The sequence below is a fragment of the Emiliania huxleyi genome, assembly GCF_000372725.1.
Source record: "Emiliania huxleyi CCMP1516 unplaced genomic scaffold EMIHUscaffold_1, whole genome shotgun sequence".
Lineage (NCBI taxonomy): Eukaryota > Haptophyta > Isochrysidales > Noelaerhabdaceae > Emiliania > Emiliania huxleyi.
In genome coordinates, this window is record NW_005202428.1 from 2,194,413 (window position 1) to 2,212,452 (window position 18,040).

At 64.9% G+C, this 18,040-nt stretch overlaps 5 protein-coding genes across 5 annotated transcripts in view; 3 read left to right on the forward strand and 2 right to left on the reverse strand.

Moving 5' to 3' along the window:
- EMIHUDRAFT_95150 (hypothetical protein) overlaps positions 1-712 on the forward strand; it is a gene marked incomplete at both ends in the record, with an annotated part of 7,369 nt that extends 6,657 nt beyond the window's left edge. Inside the window, 2 exons of the mRNA XM_005794335.1 lie at positions 55-423; positions 656-712. Coding sequence (XP_005794392.1) covers positions 55-423; positions 656-712 — 426 coding nt within the window. The remainder of the gene's footprint in view (positions 1-54; positions 424-655) is intronic.
- Positions 713-7,097: 6,385 nt separating this feature from the next.
- On the reverse strand, positions 7,098-9,152 carry EMIHUDRAFT_95152 (hypothetical protein; the record flags this gene model as incomplete). The annotated part of the gene is made up of 1 exon (XM_005794336.1): positions 7,098-9,152. One exon carries the CDS (start codon positions 9,150-9,152, stop codon positions 7,098-7,100), a length of 2,055 nt encoding a protein of 684 aa, XP_005794393.1.
- A 1,264-nt stretch (positions 9,153-10,416) lies between these two features.
- Positions 10,417-11,013, forward strand: EMIHUDRAFT_58207 (hypothetical protein; the record flags this gene model as incomplete). Its single annotated transcript, XM_005794337.1, has 3 exons — positions 10,417-10,471; positions 10,537-10,740; positions 10,931-11,013. Coding segments are annotated over 3 exons (342 nt in total), but the record flags the coding sequence as incomplete, so codon positions are not given.
- A 413-nt stretch (positions 11,014-11,426) lies between these two features.
- Positions 11,427-11,759, forward strand: EMIHUDRAFT_61121 (hypothetical protein; the record flags this gene model as incomplete). The annotated part of the gene is made up of 1 exon (XM_005794338.1): positions 11,427-11,759. The coding sequence occupies one exon, from the start codon at positions 11,427-11,429 to the stop codon at positions 11,757-11,759; it is 333 nt and encodes a 110-aa protein (XP_005794395.1).
- Positions 11,760-12,799: 1,040 nt separating this feature from the next.
- Positions 12,800-14,005, reverse strand: EMIHUDRAFT_61152 (hypothetical protein; the record flags this gene model as incomplete). The annotated part of the gene is made up of 1 exon (XM_005794339.1): positions 12,800-14,005. The coding sequence occupies one exon, from the start codon at positions 14,003-14,005 to the stop codon at positions 12,800-12,802; it is 1,206 nt and encodes a 401-aa protein (XP_005794396.1).
- Between the last annotated feature and the right edge of the window lie 4,035 nt (positions 14,006-18,040).

The window sequence follows — 18,040 nt, forward strand, 5'->3', positions numbered from 1 at the left end:
CCGGGACGTGTAGTCCTATCGTCCATTCTCCCTCATGCTTCACATGCGTCACAGGTCGTGGAGATGGTGGCGGCGGCGGCGGTGGCGATAGCGGCGACGGTGGTGGTAATGGCGGGGGCGCTGGCGGGGGCGGAGGTGGTGGCGGCGGCGGCGGCGGTGGCGGCGGCGGCGGTGCTTGTGGCGGTGGTGGGGGCGGCGGTGATGGTGGTGGCTGCGGCGGAAGCGACGGCGGCGGACGTGGCGGTGGCGGTGGTGGCGGTGGCGGTGGCGGCGGCGGCGGCGGCGGCGGCAAGAGTGGCAGCGGCGGTGGCGATGGTGGTGGCGACGGCGGGGGCAGCGGCGGCGGTGGCGAGGGAGGAGGCGGCAAGGGCGGGGGCGGCGGTGGAGGTGGAGGCGGTGGCGGTGGCGGTGGCGGTGGAGGCGGTGAGGGTGGCGCGGGCGGCGGCGGGGGCGGTGGGTGTGGCTTCCACATGTTCAGGAGGTCCTCGTAAGCCTTGTGCACAGAGACGCCGAGGAGAGAACTCTCGAGCTGGATGAGGACGTCGCTCTGCAGAGGGAGGGCATGGGTCAATGACGCTCGACGGTGGGTGGGTGGGTGGCGGCCTGAGGGGTCTGGAGGTCTTGGATGGCTGAGTTGAGAAGGACCTGCCGGTAGGCGAGCAGCGGTTCGATGCCGCCGACTCTCACCTTCGTGGGTGGGTGGCAGACGTGATAGCTATGGAAAGATAAGTGCCAAGAGTCGCAAGTGTGTGTGGGGGGCACGCGCCTTGATGCGGGCGTCCAAGTCGACCTTGGCGTAGCCCGCGCCGATGGGGTGCGGGGTCAGCTCTCGGAGGAGAGAGAGGAGGTCCTTGATGTCCACCGCGAACAGTTCTACTGGGAACTTGATCGGCGTGACAAAGGTGTCGCTCGGTGGCAGCACGATAGCCTGCTCTTCCGTCAGCTCCGGCAGCGAAATCTCGCCCACTTTGACGTTGTTGTACAGTATGCGCACGCTTATGCCCTTCACGTAGAGCTGGGTCTCGAGCGGGTTGCGGAGCGCCACGTGACAATACTGATGCAACATGGGGGTCCCTCGCAGAGCACCTGAAGCGGCATTCGAGGAATGAATCCGCAGTGGCGCACGGGGTGGCAGGCTCTGGGTGTGCGGCGAGAGCATGAGGGTGGGATTCAGCTGCGACTCTGCGAGCCGTCCTCCAATTCCAACGAGCAGGAGAGGGGCGGGCTCGCTACGGCCTCGCACCGTCGAGAGGATTAAGGAGCGTCGCGGTGGCCACGGGGATATTGAGGTCAACGAAGGCCTTCTGGACAATGTTGTGGTCGCTCGATCCCATGCCTATCGATATAGAAACCGGATCGATGCCCGAGATCGATCATCCGAGAGCAGCCGAGACATCCGAGACACCCAAGCCCCCTGCACCATCTCGCGGTCATGTTTCGCCCGAAGCTCGGAAACCCGATCGGGTGCCGCTACATCCGCCCTCTGCCTCTGTCGCTAGACGAGCGTGCCCTGCCTCCCACCAATCTACTCGCGGCCCACGCGCACCTGGTAGATCGACCCGAAACGCGGTGCCCCTGGCGGCCGCCGAATAGAAAAGGCTCGACGGCACCGCCGCTACACGTGCGATGAGCGGCGTAGTGCTCGACGTCAGATAGTGGTTGAAGACGTCGGCCGTCGAAACGAGATCCCGCTCGCGATTCTCCACTTTCAGCTTCCCCTTCACGGTGAACCAATCGTTGTGTCTGCGCGCGAGCCAAAAGCGGCGATCCGTTTGCACCTGGGTGGGCGGGGGATGAAGCTCACTTGGCGCGGGGGAGGCGCTAGCCATGATGAAGGGATGGGAGTGAAGTCGGTGGGAGGCGGAGGCGAGGGAGGCGGAAGCGGTGCCGATGAAGGGAGGGGCGGGCGGGTGGCCTCGGCAAATTTGACGCCCAGGGAATGCTCTGCGGCCACCGACGAGTTGGCATTGTGGGAGTTGTAGCGTCGGATGCAGCCCTGCGCCCCCAACTTCGCCTCTGCAGCGTGATGCCCCCGGTCGCAAGCCGAGAGATCCGTATGCACGTCGATGGCCACCGCTCCAAGGTCATGCATCACAAACCTGCGACAACACGCGCCGAGCTTGGACCTGGGACGTTTCCCCTATCCCGAAGCCCGTCAGTCTATGCGACGCAGTCTATAAGTACGCGTCGCACACGTCGACGGGTTGTGCAGCCGCGCGTCGATCGTGACAACGGCGTTCTCTGCGACCTCGGTCGAGTCGTGCTCCACATCGAGTACACTGCAGACGTTGCGAACGCGTCAGTGGACGCATAAGCTCCAATGCGCGCGGATGTGGTTCTGGAGTGGCATGGGTGCGTGGGTGCGGTGGTGGTGGGGGGGTGTGGCGTCGGCGGTGGTGCGCACGGAGCAGAGACCGATTGCGAGCCAAGAGTTGCAGTAGGAAGCGTGCAAGCAGGTGGATGAGAGGTTTGAAGTGTCTCGGAGCTGTCCCGCACTGGAGGTTTCGAACTTCAATGCCAAAGTTGTGTGCGCCGCGGAGCTCGACCGACTTTGCGAACGTGATGCCGGGGATACGCATAGTACCCTTGGTCTTGCACGTCGCGATGTCGAAGCGGCATAGCCCTACGGAGCAAGGTGCTGGAGCTGATGCCCAACAGACCTGCGGAGAAACTCGTGCGCCGCTGCAAAAAGGCAGGCCTTGGTCAGCGCCGCGGAGCTCGACCGCGAGGACGGCAAACCTGCGAGCAGGCAGACGACCGCTCCGCTGTGCAACAACCGCGGGCGGCCCATGCCGCTACCTCCCGCGGGCTACCACTACCTCTGGATGGGTGGTGGAGACCGAGCGCGTCGCTCTAGTGCACTCACAGCTCGATGGTGAACTTGTCCTCCGCCACCACCGTCTTCACAACGCGTTGGAACACAGCGACGTCGTCCACGACCAGGTTGCCAGCGATCTGCGTTCTGATTTTACCGCCGCCACCGAGCGGGCACGGCAGCGTGTAGAGCGTGCCGAAGCGCTCGCCGCGAAAGAAGACGTTCATCTCGGCGTAACCCAGCGTTGCCTGCCGTGCAGCGCTAGCGGTGAGGACACCCTCCGGAGAGAGTTGCTCCGCCTCATTCGGCTGACCTGCGCTCCAAAGAAGAGCAGCTCCATGGCGACGTCCACGAGCACGTTAAAGTTGATTAGCGGCACCTCAGGATCTGCTGCAAGCATCACGAGGTCATATATGGCGGGACTTATGCTGCGGAGGAGGTGGGGCGCGGGCGCACACCTGGCCAGTGGTGCGGAGCTTGAAGCGTGATCTGGTCCACCCGCATCTCGAAGGATTCAAGGACGGCCTGCACAAACGGCTTGCCAACTCCAATCTTGACTCGATGCTCAAGTCCCGACGCTTGGAAGGCGCAGGCAGAGAGCATCGCCAGTGCCACTAGCAGCGCGACGCGCAGCCAGCTGCGACGGCCGTAGGCGGGAGGAGGGACCATTCCCGCGGGTCGACCGCCGCCAGTCGCGTCCATAGACGCAAAAAGGAAAGGGGGGTCGAGAGGGTCGAAGCCACTCGCGCCGCCGCCCTACTCGAAAACGACCGCAAAGCGAATATGCAATGAATCAGCGCGTGAACGTCGTCCTGTGATGCTGTGAAGTCTCAATAACAAGGCTGTGAAGTCGTGCCAGGTCTGAGATTCTTGTTTCTTACTCCTTTTGTCCAAAAGCTCCCATCCCCAGGGCCTCCAGCAGGTCCAGGGCTCGCACCTCAACCTCTCATAGAAGAGAGAGAGAGAGATTCATTAAATTCATTCACCTTCCTACCTACCTACCTACCTACCCTATAGATAGAGAGAGAGAGAGAGGGCGGGGGGAGAGAGAGAGAGAGAGAGAGAGAGAGAGAGAGAGAGAGAGAGAGAGAGAGAGAGAGAGAGAGAGAGAGAGAGAGAGAGAGAGAGAGAGAGAGAGAGAGAGAGAAAGAGGGAGGGAGGGAGGGAGGGAGCTGGGAGGGAGGGAGGGAGGGAGGGAGGGAGGGAGGGAGGGAGGGAGGGAGGGGGGGGAGGGAGCGGGAGCGGGAGAGAGAGAGAGAGAGAGAGAGAGAGAGAGAGAGAGAGAGAGAGAGAGAGAGAGAGAGAGAGAGAGAGAGAGAGAGAACACAAGCACGGAGGGATGGGAGGGCGCGGGTTCGCGGGACCACGCACCACGCACCACACGGCACGCCGCCTCCCCGGAAATTTCTTTTTTTGGTGTTGTGCGAGATTTGGTTGGTGCACTAGTGAAGAAAGAATTTAACAAAAACAACTCTCTCTCACAGCAGACAGGCTCGACACAGGTGTGCGGACTGGCGCGTGCTAGCACTAATCAAAGAAAACAGACAACCCAAGGGAGGGATGGGAGGAGGGCACGCCGCCACCACACAGGGATTTTAAAGGAGAGGAGTGTGGTTCTGCCGTCACCCACCCTCGGGCGTCTACCTCTTCCTATCTCTTGCTTGCAGTCTCTCGCCAATTCTCGGCTGTGACCTTTATGCCTCCTCGCTCCTCGCGGTCTTCTCACTCTCGACTCTCGTCCGGTGCCTAGTGTAATAAATCCCCACGCGGAATCGACCCTATCCAGTGCTCAAGTGCTCAATAGATCAGTCATCTCCAGGAGAGATGGGCGACGCACGAACACAGAGGCACAGTGCGCACCCCGCCCCGCTCACACAGGGCGTGCATCCGGTGCCTAGTGTCGTGTGTCGTGTGCGGGCGCGAGGGAAATAAAATTCTTTCCCTTGTGTTAGTGCCAGTGCGCGCCAGTCCCGTGCCCAGTGTCGTGCGAGGGAGTTTTGTTATACAATTCTTTTCCTCCACATCCGTCATCGCTCAGTCGAAAAAAGAGAAAGAAAACAGACAACCCAAGGGAGGGATGGGAGGACGGCACGCCGCCACCACACAGGGATTTTAAGGAGAGGAGTGTGGTGCTAGCCGTCGCCCACCCTAACCCTTGGGCGTCTGCTTCTTCCTATCTCTCTTCGCAGTCCCTCGCCAATTCTCGCTGCAACCTTCATGCCACCTCGCGGTCGTCCCACTCTCGTCGTTCTCTCTCCTGTCACCTGTCGCTTCATCCTCTGTCGCGTCGCTCTCCTCTGCCTCGTTCTGCGACGGCGCCGCCGCCTGCCGCTCCCTTGCTCTCGCAGCTTCTCCCGCCTTTCGGCGCAACTCTGCCCTCCTCGCGGCATATTTTGGCCCCTCGAGTCTATCGAGCTCTCCTCGCGCAAGGACGACTCTTCTGACGCCCACTGCGATCATTTGCCGCCAAGTCATATTGTTGCTCAGGTCCACTCTCTCTTCGAACACTTGTACCTCCACCGATGATGTTGGCGCTGGGGTCCCCTTCGGGTGCATCGCGACAGCTGACGACGGGATTACCCCACTGGGTCCTCCTCGGGTTCGTCTTCCCCGGCTTCCACCCGTCCGGCTCTACGTTCAGTACACGTTCAGCGTGGCTCACCCTCCATGCCGTGAACAGGCGCTTTATCCATCCTATCTTCTCTCGCTCCTCTGCCCGTGCCTTGGTCTTGTCGTTGTTTCGCACCCATGTCTGTATGGCAATCGAGGCTGCCTTGGTGGGCTTGCACGGCTACGAGCTCTTTGTGGGATACGGACACGGGGCGAGCGCGATCAGAGTAGGGGAGCTACAGGAGGACCCCCTGGAGCGTGCGCGGAGCGTGCGCGGGCGTGCGCGGCCAGGGCGCAGGCAAGTGCCCGAGGGTATTGGGGTGGGCGGCACCCTGGGGCTACCCGTAGCATCGTCGGCTTAGCGATGGGTATCCTCGGCGCGTCTTCCCTGACGCGATGTCCTAGACATCGTGCCTCTCCTGGTCCTTTGCAGTCCTACATGAGCCAGCCACCCTCCGCTCAAACGAGAATTGCAACAGAAATAATTTTAAAAAGCTCCCTCGCACGACACTGGGCACGGGACTGGCGCGCACTGGCACTAAAACACAAGGAAAAGAAAGAAACAGAGCCCCTAGCAGGGATATGGGAGGATGGCAGGACAGCACGCCGCCATATACGGATTGGTTTAAGGAGAGGAGTGTGGTGCTAGCCGTCGCCCACCCTTGGGCGTCTGCCTCTTCCATCCATGTCTCTCGCAGTCTCTCGCCAATTCTCGCAGCGACCTTCATGCCGCCTCCCGGTCTTCTCACTCTCGTCGTTCTCTCTCCTGTCGCTTCATCCTCTGACTCATCGCTCTACTTACGCTCTCCTCGGCCACGTTCGGATGAGACGCCTAAAAGGAGGATGAAGGTGACCTTTGACCGCGCAAGATGCAAATAAAGGGTGGCTAAGGGCTCTGCCCGCAAGGCGCCCGCGTCGCAGACGCGGTACCATTGACAAATCTGCGATATACCCCCACAGGAACAAATAGAACAATAAAAATTCTTTTCCTGCGATGGACAGCGGCGCCGTCCGCGAGGCCGTGCTCCTTTAGGTCTTTTTTCTTTTAGGTCTTTTTTCTTTTTTCGTCGCGCTGTGTGTACTGCGCCGTGTCCGACAAGAAGTCACCTAATCCTGCGGCACAGCCCGCTGCCCATCGACATGGCTGCATAGCTGCCACGATCTGGCCACGACTACGGGTGCTCGATGGCCCTTCTCGGCTGCATGTTGTCTCGATCGTATGCTGCTACCTCACCGTGCGGACTGCTCCTGCTCATATGTCGAGAGTCACTACACTACTACTCGCTTGCACACATAAGACACACAGTCTCGTAGATGCCGGTCAGACAGTCCCTCCGTGGGTCACATTCTCGAAGGCCCTCAGCCTCGGGTACGTGATCGGCTCCCACGGAGTAGCACTTGAAGTAGCCGATCACGTACCCGAGAGATGAGGGCATTTCGGCTGACATTCCGGAAGGCAACAAGCGCCGTGATATTCCGTGGCCTTGCTCTGGCTGGAGATCTTTCCTCTCAGTAGGCGCCGCTGTCGGCTACGTGACGGTATGTGCAGCACACGACACTCATGACCAGTCACATGAACCCTGAGTCTTCAGTAAGCGAGCCGCTGGAGCCCTTCTCATTTGTGGCTCCGTCCTCTCCTCTGCCCGCCTCTCGGCAGGAGCCAGCCGCAAAGTCAGTCCATGTCGCCGTCCTCCTCGTGGTCGCTGTCCTCGTCGTCGCTGTCCTCCTCGAACGGGACGTCGCTGTCCTCCTCGAACGGGACGTCGCGCTCAGCGTACATCATCTGCTTGAGCCGCACCAACGACTCGACGGCCGCCCTGCGCTGCGGCCGCGCCGCGGGCTCCGAGGCGTCCATGGCGACGGGCTCGTCGGCGCCGGCTGGCGACGGCGCGGAGCGCTTGCGCGAGGAGCGTGTGCCGCCGCCGCCGCCGCCGCCGCCGCCGCCGCCGCTGCCGAGCACCTCGCCGGGCGCGAGCTCGGTGTACGGCGCCTTGGTGAGCTTGCCTGTCTTGCGGCTCCGGCTGCCCGTCAGCTTGCTCGTGCACCGCCGGGTGCCGAGCTCGTTCGCGAGCGCGGCGTGCTGCCCGCCAAACTGGAGGCGGAGGACGTTCGTGTGCGACTCGCCGCGCGGGCCCCACGTGAAAACGAGCACCGCGTTCTCCGGCTCGAAGGAGGCGGTCCAGTACTTGTTGTGCCAGTGCCCCTTCCGCTGAGGGTTCTCGAGCTTGCAGGTGAAGGCGCGCGACCACGGCGGCAGCACGAGCGGCGCGGACGACGACGACGCCTGCTGCTGCGCGTGCTCCTGCCAGGTGCTGCCCAGCTCGTCCTTCCGCTCGCGGTAGGCCGGGCTGGCTTGGATCTCGAGGACGTACGTGTCGACCTGCGGCGCGACGAAGTGCTCGCCCATGCAGTGCATCATCAGCACGCCGAGCGCGTGGCCGCAGGCCTGGCCCTGCTGCGGCCCGCCCTTGGAGATGCCCGACATGAGGGTGCGCGGGTGCGGGTACTGCTGCATCAGCTCCGTGTGGGAGAGCACCTCCGACCGCTTGGCGGTCGACGCGGCATGCATGCACTCCTCGCTCACGAAGACCTCGATGTTGCCCGCCTTCAGGTGCTTCCGCAGGCTTGCGGTGCAGAAGCGCTGCGCGTGGCCCTTCTCATCGAGGACGAAAGCGACCGGGGTGGAGCGGAGCAGGGAGGCGAGAACCTCACAGCCGCCGAGGCACTTCCACCCCTTTTTTTTGGCCTCCTGCAGGTTGGTCACCATGCGGCGGTGGCTGCCGACGGCGACGTAGACGGAGGTGCTCCCGCTGTGATCGAGCGCGGCGATCGCGACGGCGTTGACCTCGCCCGCAACCTGCTGCGCCATGTCCTCTCGCTCCTGCGGCGAGAGGCCGTCCTGCGTCTCGCCGGTGCCTCGCGCGGCGGCCGCCGCCCACGACCTGCGCTGGTTTGCGGGGTTGCACTTGCCCGCCTGTGACGGCCGCTTGCCCGCCCTCGACGCCACCTCCTTGAGGTCGCCCGCATCGATCGCGGCCGCGTTGAGCGACGTGCGGACGGCCGCCGTGCCCGCGGTCGACGCCCGCTCCTTGAGCTCGCCCGCATCGATCGCGGCCGCGTTGAGCGACGTGCGGACGGCCGCCAAGCCCGCTCTCGACGCCCGCTCCTTGAGGTCGCCCGCATCGATCGCGGCCGCGTTGAGCGACGTGCGGACGGCCACCGTGCCCGCGGTCGACGCCCGCTCCTTGAGCTCGCCCGCATCGATCGCGGCCGCGTTGAGCGACGTGCGGACGGCCGCCAAGCCCGCTCTCGACGCCCGCTCCTTGAGCTCGCCCGCATCGATCGCGGCCGCGTTGAGCGGCGTGCGGACGGCCGCCAAGCCCGCCATCGACGCCCGCTCCTTGAGCTCGCCCGCATCGATCGCGGCCGCGTTGAGCGGCGTGCGGACGGCCGCCAAGCCCGCCTGCGAAACGTACTCGCGGATCACGCCCTTGTCCGTCTTGCCAGCCTCGTGCGCTGCCCACGCCTTGGGCACGGAGTCGAAGCCGACACCGCTTGGCGCGTAGTAGCCGACGCGAAAGTCGCTCTTTTTGCCGCTGTGCAGGATGGTCCAGCCGGCGTCGAGCAGTGCTCGATACTTTTCGCGGTGGCATCGCGGTTCGGCCTCCTTGGGGATCCACTTCTTGTCGTGGGCAGCCTGGAGGTTCCGCGGAATCGGCCTACCCATCGTCGCCCGTACAAGCAGCCGAGCTCGCGAGCAGCACGGGCAAACGCAAACTCGACCGAGCGTGACTCCTTTAGCGTGGCTGAGCCGATCAAGCCGTCTGGTGAAAAGAAAAAGCCTGAAATAGAGTTTCGCTCGCGCTAGAACCGTTCCGAGCTCTCCCGCAGCACCCACCACGCTCACCTCGGTTTATTTGGTTTAAAGATGAACACGTCTTTAGCTGCAGGCTGCAGCTGCAACGCACTCTGGCGCGCGGGCGCCACTCTGCACCAAGACTTCAAACACGCGACGCCTCTCCGCCGCGGCGGACGCGTATACGCGCGGTTGCACCCGCCGCATCTGTGCAACGGCGACCGCCAGCCGCGCGGCTATCTCGTGGCCGGGAGGCCGCAAAGGGAGAGCGCAGCGCTGCAGCGGCACTGTTACGACATTTGCGATCCCCGACGACAGTTGTTCAAGCGAGCCTGCCGTCGCGAGAAGAGCAAAAACCCGTTGGGGAGGGGGCCCTCCGGGACTGCGGCTCCCTAAACCTCGATCAGTTGTCGGCCCCAGAACGTCCGAGTCCTCAGTCTGGGCCGGCGACGGTTGGCGCTGCGCACGCACCGCGTCAGGGCGCCTTGTCCATGCGGGTGAGCGCCACCGCCTGTGACGAGCAGCGAGCCGGCTCAATCAGGCGTGCGGCCGCCGGATGGGGGCCGCGCACGCGCGGGCGCGGGGCGGGCGGGCGTCCTTAGTGCGCAGGAGCAGCGGGCCCGAGCGGTCTGCGCGCGCGCGCATCTTCGCCGAATCATCGCGTGCGAGACTGCGCGTCTGCGGTCAAAGACGGCTACCTGCGCCGGGCAGGAGCCGGATCGCGTGTGGATCACACGAGGCGCGGAGGGCACACGGGCTGGGGAAAGCTCCGTGAGAGCTTGCGGCGCGAGAAGCAACAGCGAGAGGCTAAGACGAGAAGGCACGGCTAGGTCAGGCTTGGCACAGCATGGTGGCGGAGGGTGGAGTGAACCTTCAGTGCCTCTGGCACCGGCGCTGGAAATCACTGAGAAGGCGCCGGACAAGGCTTCACGCCCATCGACATTTCTCGGCCGCCGCCGGCGAGAAAAGAAGTGAGATTTCTACGTCCGTCGGTCCACTGTCGCCCTCGCCCGAGGAGCAGGCCTCTCAGTTCACGGGGTGAGCCGTGAACCCGGTCATGAACCAGTTCGCGGTTCACGAGCTCGTCCGCCGCGGCCTGCGGCAGAGCGGCAATGCGACGGAGGGCTCCTTCGCAGACGACGTGCGCGGCTTTGTGCACGCGGTCGACTGGACCGAGCCGTGGCTCAAGGGTCCACGCCGCTCCGTGGCAGCCTCCACTCGCCCTCGATGACGCCGACCCCCATCCCACGCACAGGCCTGCTCGGGCTCCACCTGTCCGTGTGGGCTGTGGTCATTGTGACGCGGCGCGTCAACGAGTTGCAGATGGCGCTCCTCGTTGCGATCCTCGGTGCAGTCTACGGCGCGGAGCGGCTGAACGCGCTCGGCGCGGCGCACTGGCGCGAGTTTGCCACCCAAGACTACTTTGACGAGCGCGGCGTCTTCGTTGCGCTCCTCTACTGTGCGCTCGCTCGCAGCCCCCCAATGACACGGCCCCCCCAATGGAACGCACACGAAAGCAACACAAGCAGCAGAGCGTCGGACGGCCCTCCTCGGAAGTACCGTGGCCTGGTAGACCTCGCGCGTCGTCTCACGTCGGCGAGTGCCGTCACGGAGAGGGCGGCGCCTGCTCACTCGCTCGCCCGCGGCAGGCACGCCCTTGCTGCTCGCGGCGGGCTTCATTCTGCTCAACGCCCTGCGCACGACCGCGAGACTTCTCGTCGAGGTGCGACGGCTGCCCGCTGCGAGCCACGCGCAACGCACGCGCAACGCAGAGCGGCCGCTCTCTGCCCTCCGACTCGGCCGACCCTCGTTTCGCCAACCTTGCAACGCGGCACTGTGCTGCCACCCAGGTCAAGAGAAGGGAGCTGCGGGCGAACGCGAAGGCCAGGGCCAAGGGCGGCGGCGGAGAGGGAGGGAGCAAAAAGAAGGACTAGACAGCGCGGCTCGTGGCACGAAAGGGGACGACACATCAGTCAGTTCCACTGTTAGTGCTTCCACTAGCTCGTTCGAAGTGCTGTGTCTGGGAGCACGCGATGGCGAAGTTTTTCTTGCGCGTCGCAGACACAGTGCTTTTCGCCTTCGCGCCAGTAGTTATCGCTAGCGGCGGTCTCCTCCTGTCAACCCTCTCATCACAAAACAGATCACATGACTCACGCGCTCACGCGGCTGGCAGGGTTGACCGGCGCCTCTGCGATTGGCGTCGCCGCCTATGGCGCGCACGGCCTGAAGGTGGACGACCCACAGCGGAAAGTCGCGTTTGAGAATGCTAACCGATACCATCTCATCCACAGCGCCGTGCTACTGGCGTGTCCTTCTCAGAAGCGACCGATGGTAACTGGGTCACTACTGGTCGTTGGCACGCTGCTCTTCTCCGGCTCCTGCTACGCTTACGCGCTCACGGGTGACCGAGAGATGGGGAAGCTCGCGCCGGTCGGCGGAGTGTGTATGATGGCAGGCTGGGTCTCCTTCGTGGTGTGAGTACCTGGCACCTGGTCTGGCACATGCACTGCCTGGTCCATGCACTGCCTGGTCCGCCTGAGTGTGACGACGTCGTGCCGAGTAAAGCCGTAGCTATGCGATTCTGCTTCTGGCGGACAGACCGTGGTGGCGCCCCTCACTGGGTGTGGCTCAAGTGTATTATGAACCTCGCAACCGGTAATCAACGGCGCGTACGGAGGTACGTATGGCGCGGCCTCGTCGGCGGATGGCGCCGGTCTCGACCCAAGCGGCAAGGCGGGTTTCACTTGCCCCTGTGCCCCCCGCGGCCCCTCCGCGTGGAGGAAGGTGGACCGTGCGGCTCTCTGAGAGATATCTGGCGACGGCATCGATGTTGTCCGCCCGAGCGTGACTCGCAACTCCACGACCTCCACGACCTCCACGGCCACGGCTCTCCCCACCAAAGTCGAGTCCTCTCACTCGATTACATAAAAGACAGTTGTAGCGTAGATCCCTCTCCCTGGGCGAGGGTGGTGGAGGGGGCGGTCCGTCCGGACCGGGTCCGTCGGCGCCGAACCACCGCCCACCGAGGTGGGCAGGTTCCACGCGTTCCCGGACCGCCCCGTTGGAGGTAGACCGCTCGTCTAGCCAATCAGCCTTAAGCGAGCGGTCTGGCCGTTGGACGATGGCCTAAGACCGTGGTGGCTCTGGAGAGCAAAGAAGTTGCATGCTTGCACAAAAATACTCTCATAACGACATACCCATCTCAGATGGGGGCATCTCCACCGCGCATGTCCCAAAACCCAACAAAGAAAAATGAGGTTGAGTCCCGCGTATCTCCCATCCATCCATCCAAATATGTTGAGCACATTGTGGTCCCCCATCCCCCAAAGCACGAGCGCGAGTCGAGAGATGGAGCGCCAAGCGAGATCCGAGAGAGGTCGCGGGCGGAGTTCTTTCGTGTTTGAATGAAAATATCTCATTCTAGAGTCAGAGGTGCGAGTGTCAGAGGCTGGAGGCAATCACAGAGGCTGCTCTGTCACGTTCTGCGGTCCGCTAGGCTCGATGCGCAACAAGTCGGATCACTCGGCGGCGCGAAAATGCTCGAGCGCCGCCTCGACCTTGTCATTGACAACGTTGAAGATCGGGTTGATGAGCCGCACGCCGTTCACCCACCCTTCGGGCACGCCCGGAAGCTCCGAGGCCGAAGCGGCGACGGCGAGGCCAGAGAGAGCGTAGCAAGTGTGGTAGTAGTCGCGCCCCTTGCCCGGCTTGTCGCGCAAACCGCCCTGCGCCACCTGGGCGCAGACGATGAGGTAGTCGAGGAGTGCCGGCGCGTTGTAGATGGCGCCGCCAGGCGCGAGCTCCCCGCGGGACTGCAGCAGCGACTGGACTAGCGGGAAGGCGCCCCCCTGCCAGAACGAGTAGCAAGAGTCCACCAGCTTGTTGGTCCGGCCCTGGAAGCCCCCCGCGTGCGCCATCTGCCGACCCACCAGCCAGCGAACCAGCGGCGGCAGGCGGAGCCGGTGCGCGGCGCCGAGCAGGCTCAGCGCGGCGAGGCCGCAAAAGGTGTACCCGCCGTGCGCCTCCTCGCCGGGCGTCGCGCCCACCCCGCCCTCGTACGTCTGGCAGCCGAGGATCCAGTTGGCAGTGTCCTCCCACGGCCCCGTCGCCTCAACCTCGCCGCTCAGCGTCGCCACGGCGATCGCGCAGTACGCGCCGCGCACGTCAACTTCGCCGTCGTGGTGCATCGTGAAGGCTCCGTCCTCGCGCCGCATCGCACGCAGGAAACTGCCCAGCTTGGCGCCCTTGATGAGCTCGAAGGCGGCGGGGGTGCCGATGGTGACGAGGGTGTTAACGGCGGCGTACGTGGGTGCCAGGTGCGCCATCTGCCCCGGGTACGGGCCGCCGCAGAAGCCGCCGCAGTCCGGGTCGCGGCAGCGGCCGATGAAGTTGATGACGGCGTCGGCCGCGGCGGCGTCGATCCTGGTGCCGAGGATGGAGAGGGAGTGGACGATCCAGTAGCAGAGCCAAGGCCGGCTCGCATCGAGCGACGCGTATCCGGCCGACAGCCGCCAGAGGCCGCTCGCGCAGTACGTGCGGTGCTCGCGCGTGAGGAGCGAAGCCGCCTCCCGGCGGAGCTCCGGGTCGCATATCTCGTCGATGCAGCGCTGGCAAGCCTCCTCCGTGGCGATCTGCTCCTCCGTCGTGTCGCTCGGCGCACCGCCGTCGCGAGCGTCGGTCTCGACGCCGGGTTGCCAGCGCCGCTGATAGTCGGCGTCTGACATATGCTGTAAGAGAGAATTTTAAGAAAACACGCCCGTACCGCAGACATGCACATGTGCATGTGCAAAGAGAGACTCGGACGACACTAGGCGAGAGAGAGAGACACAGACGGCGGTGCAAAGGACTACCATGGCGACTGGTTCCTCACAACGCCGCCCGCCGACGCCCACACGACGGCGTACTTCGCGCCTGGTACGATTGTGTCCACGCCGTCTCCGTCTCCCGGCCCGTTATGGGAGATGCCGAAAAACCAGAACTCACCAAACAGTTCATCGAAGGCTACAAAACCGACCTGAGGCAAGAAGAGCGCCGCCCCAACCCGGGGGGCAAAGACGAGATCAGCGAGGTCAAACTTTGGACGCCCCTCCGGGGTGGCTTGCCCGTTGGGGTCGGCCGCACCGCCACCGGAGGCACCCCCGGCTCCGTTGGAGACAAGTTCGCCTTCGGCAACACCGAAGAGCGCGCCCGCCTTGCAAACATGGGCTGCAAGCAACGCGGGTTCCCGTGGTCAACGGGCGTTCGACCACACCACCGGCCAAGGCTACGTCAAGTCACAGCGTGGCCACTACCATGATGGGATCTTCACCAAACGAAACAAGTTCAACCTGCTTCTCCACGAGACATTCGGCGGCGGCTTCTCGCCGCCAGCAAGTTGCAAAGATCAACCGCCTTGCGCGCCAGGCTCAACGCTCGGGCGTTGACCGCACCGCGTACCCTCCCCACTCCCGCCTCTCATTTGTGTCACACCACGCGGAACGCATCTCCATCGCTTCGGTGAAGGGGGTGAACCGCGCCATCCTCGATCGCCGTGCAAAGCTCGCTTCCGAGCTCTCACGCCGCGCGTAGGGCCCTTAGGGGCCTAGCCCCCTCTCCCTTTTCTCCCAGTAAGCTAAAAGTACGCACTAGGCACGGTCCTAGAGATCGCTTGAATGCCGGCATTCAAGCGCGACAGTGCTAGCCGCCTCCGCGATGCTGAGCGGTGCATGAAGGGCGGCGAGCCGCTGACGATGCGCGAGGCGTCCTTCATCAGCTCGCTGATGGGACACGCCCAGCACATCGACGCGGCCACCGTCCGGTTCACCATGCACATCGACGGCAGCCTCGACGGGCAGATCAACTTGGCAGCGCTGGCGAAGCGAGGCGGTCGGCGCAGGCCCCAGGAGGCGGTCGCAGCGAGAGAAGCGAGGCAGAAGATGCTGTTGAAAGGGTGGGGAGCAGTCTGCCGTCGAGCGGCGCGCCGCGCGAGCCCGCTGCTGGCGGCCCGATCGGAGAGCTGGTAGTCGTGGTACCACTAAGCTCGCCATCGCGCCCGAGACAGGCCGCTCTGGCCCTGTAGACCTTCCCAGAGAGCTTGGCGAGGCTGTACAGAATGCCGAGAGCATTCTGAGCAGGCTCCCCGTCGAGCGACGAGCCATGCTGGCTCGTCGCGGGCGGCGAGCTCGAAGACCTGCGCAGAGCGTCGCCGAGCCTGGCGTGCCCGCCCGCACGCCCGCGGTCGCAGGCATGGAAGCCGAGCTTCCTGGCGTCTCTAGCCAGCGCTCACATGCCAAAAGACACCTCGCAGCGCGCGAGACGTGACCGAAGCGGCACGCCTCGGCGCCGCGAGAGCAGCCGGTCGACGTCGGCACCAACGGGCTCGGGAACCGTACCATACTACTCAAAAGTACAATATACTACCTCGAAGTACAGTATACTGCGTCAAAGCACCGGCCCTGAGTCCGCCAAGCGCGCGGCCGCCGGGCGCCTCCGAACCGACAGGGGCGCCGCGGCAGTAGAGAGCACTCCACCGCCATACCGTTTTTATGGCGGGTGCCTTTGCTACTGGGTAGCGGTCGGCTAAAAAAATGATTCTCGCTGCGGAGGGCGACGGAGGGTGGGCTCGCCACCTGGGCGACCCGTAAAGCAGTGAGGCAGGCATCTGCCCGGCGCCTCCATGCGCCTGCAATGCACGGCTCAACGTTTCGCCGGCCCACTCAGCCAACCTGTCCTGCTCCCGCTCGCCTCTCCTGCTGCAGTCTGCAGCAAGCCTCGCTATCCCCGCCGCCATGTCACGGCGTCGGCCGTGCCGCCGTCGCCGCCTCCGCTGTCGCCGCTGTCGCCGCTGCCTCCGCGTCCGAGGCCTCTGGAGCCGTCGCCGTCGCCGGCACGGGAGGCGAGTCGGCGGCACGTCGCCGCGCTCTTTGCTTCGCTGACGAGCCTGATCGCCGTGGAGGTGGCTCACACACACACACACACACACACACACACACACACACACACACACACACACACACACACACACACACACACACACACACACACACACACACACACACACACACACACACACACACACACACACACACACACACACACACACACACACACACACACACACACACACACACACACACACGATAACAACGCACGCACGCACATCGCCGCTGATGCGCGCCATCCCCGAACGAGCAGGCGGTCGTCTCGCAGGCGCTGCCGCTGGTGCTCACGGCGCGGCTCGGCTCACCCGACGAGGTCTCCGAGGCACTCGCGCGGATCACGTCAGCGGGCGCGGCTCTCGACTTTGCGGTGCGCTCCCGGCATCCCGACGAGATCTCGGCGAGTTGGCGAGATCTCGGCGAGTCGGCTCAGCGGTCAACTCGGCGGCGTGTGTCCCCGCTCTAGGTGCTGCCTCTGCTCGGCTCGCTCTCCGACCAGGTCGGCCGCCGCCCTCTTCTGCTCGCTCTCCCCTGCGCTGCTCTCGCGCTCCGGCTCGTCGCCGTGGCGGTGCCGGCGGCGCCGCTGCTCGTCGCGTCAAAGGTGCTCATGGGAGCGATCGTGTCGAGCTACTTCCTGCTGGTCGGCACCTCCTGCGCCGACCTCTTTGAGGACGACGGCACCGCGCTCGCCGCCCTCGAGGGTCGCTCCGCCGCCGCCTGGGGCGCGGCGTATGCCGTCGGCATGGTCGCTGGCGGAGGCATCCTCGCTCGAGGCGCGCAGGCGCTCGCCTCGTCCGCTGCCTCCGTCTCCACCGCCGCCCTCCGCGCGGCGTACGGCGCCTCGGCCGCCCTGGCTGCCCTCTCGCTCGGCATCGCTCTCGTGGGCACGCGCGAGTCGGCGGAGCCGGCTGCCCGCCGCGTCTCAAAGCGGCAGCTCGCGCGCGACTCGTCGCCGGGAGGCGCACGTGCTCGCTCGTCCGGCAAACAGCCACTCTTCCCGCGAGCCGTTTCGGACCCTCTGCCCTATAGGCTTCCTCTCGCTCTTCACGCAGAAGGGCGCGCAGGGGCGCCGCCTCGCCCTCCTCGCCCTCATCCTCGCCCTGCAGGCGGCGCACGACGGCGAGGGCGACGCTGCGGCCCTCTGCGCCGGCACCCTCCCGGCTACATCGCGGCTGCGCGTGCTGTGCTAGGCGAGGGCGACGTGTGGCAGCTCTACTCCGCCCACGCGCGCGGTTGGGGGACGAGCACCACTGCTGCCTACGGCGCGGCGGTGGGCGCAACTCTCTCAGCGCGCGCGGCCGGCGAGGAGCCGTTCACGGCTGCAGCTGTTTCCACAGGTTGGCGTCGCGTCCTCGGCGGGAGGCCTCCTCACGGGCGCGTCGGTGCGGCTGCTCGGCGCCAAGCTGCACACGCTCGCGGCAACGCTGAGCACCGCCCTCGCCAACCTTCTCTTCGCCTCCTCCTCCTCGGCGCTCGCATTCGGCTCGGTTGCCTTTTGCGCTGCCGAGGATTGCATGTCGGCCGCCGTCATGGCGCGGCTCATGCAGGTGGGCGCCACCGCCGGCATCGGGTGCGGCCAGCTGGCGCACCGGGCTGCTAGACGTGGACCCTTCCTGAGCCTCCTCCGATCCTTCCTAGGCGCGGTCGGCTGGCGTCGAGCTGCCACAACCTCGCCGCCGTCACGCGGATCGTCGCGCTGTACGCCTTTGGCGAGCTCGCCGCTGGCCTCGGGGCCGAGAAGAGACACCACGCCGTTTCACGACCACGGCTTTGAAACAGGCAAGCTCTTCGCCGTCGGCGTGCGGATCGGGCGGCCGCAGCTGCCGTACTTCGTTTGCGCCG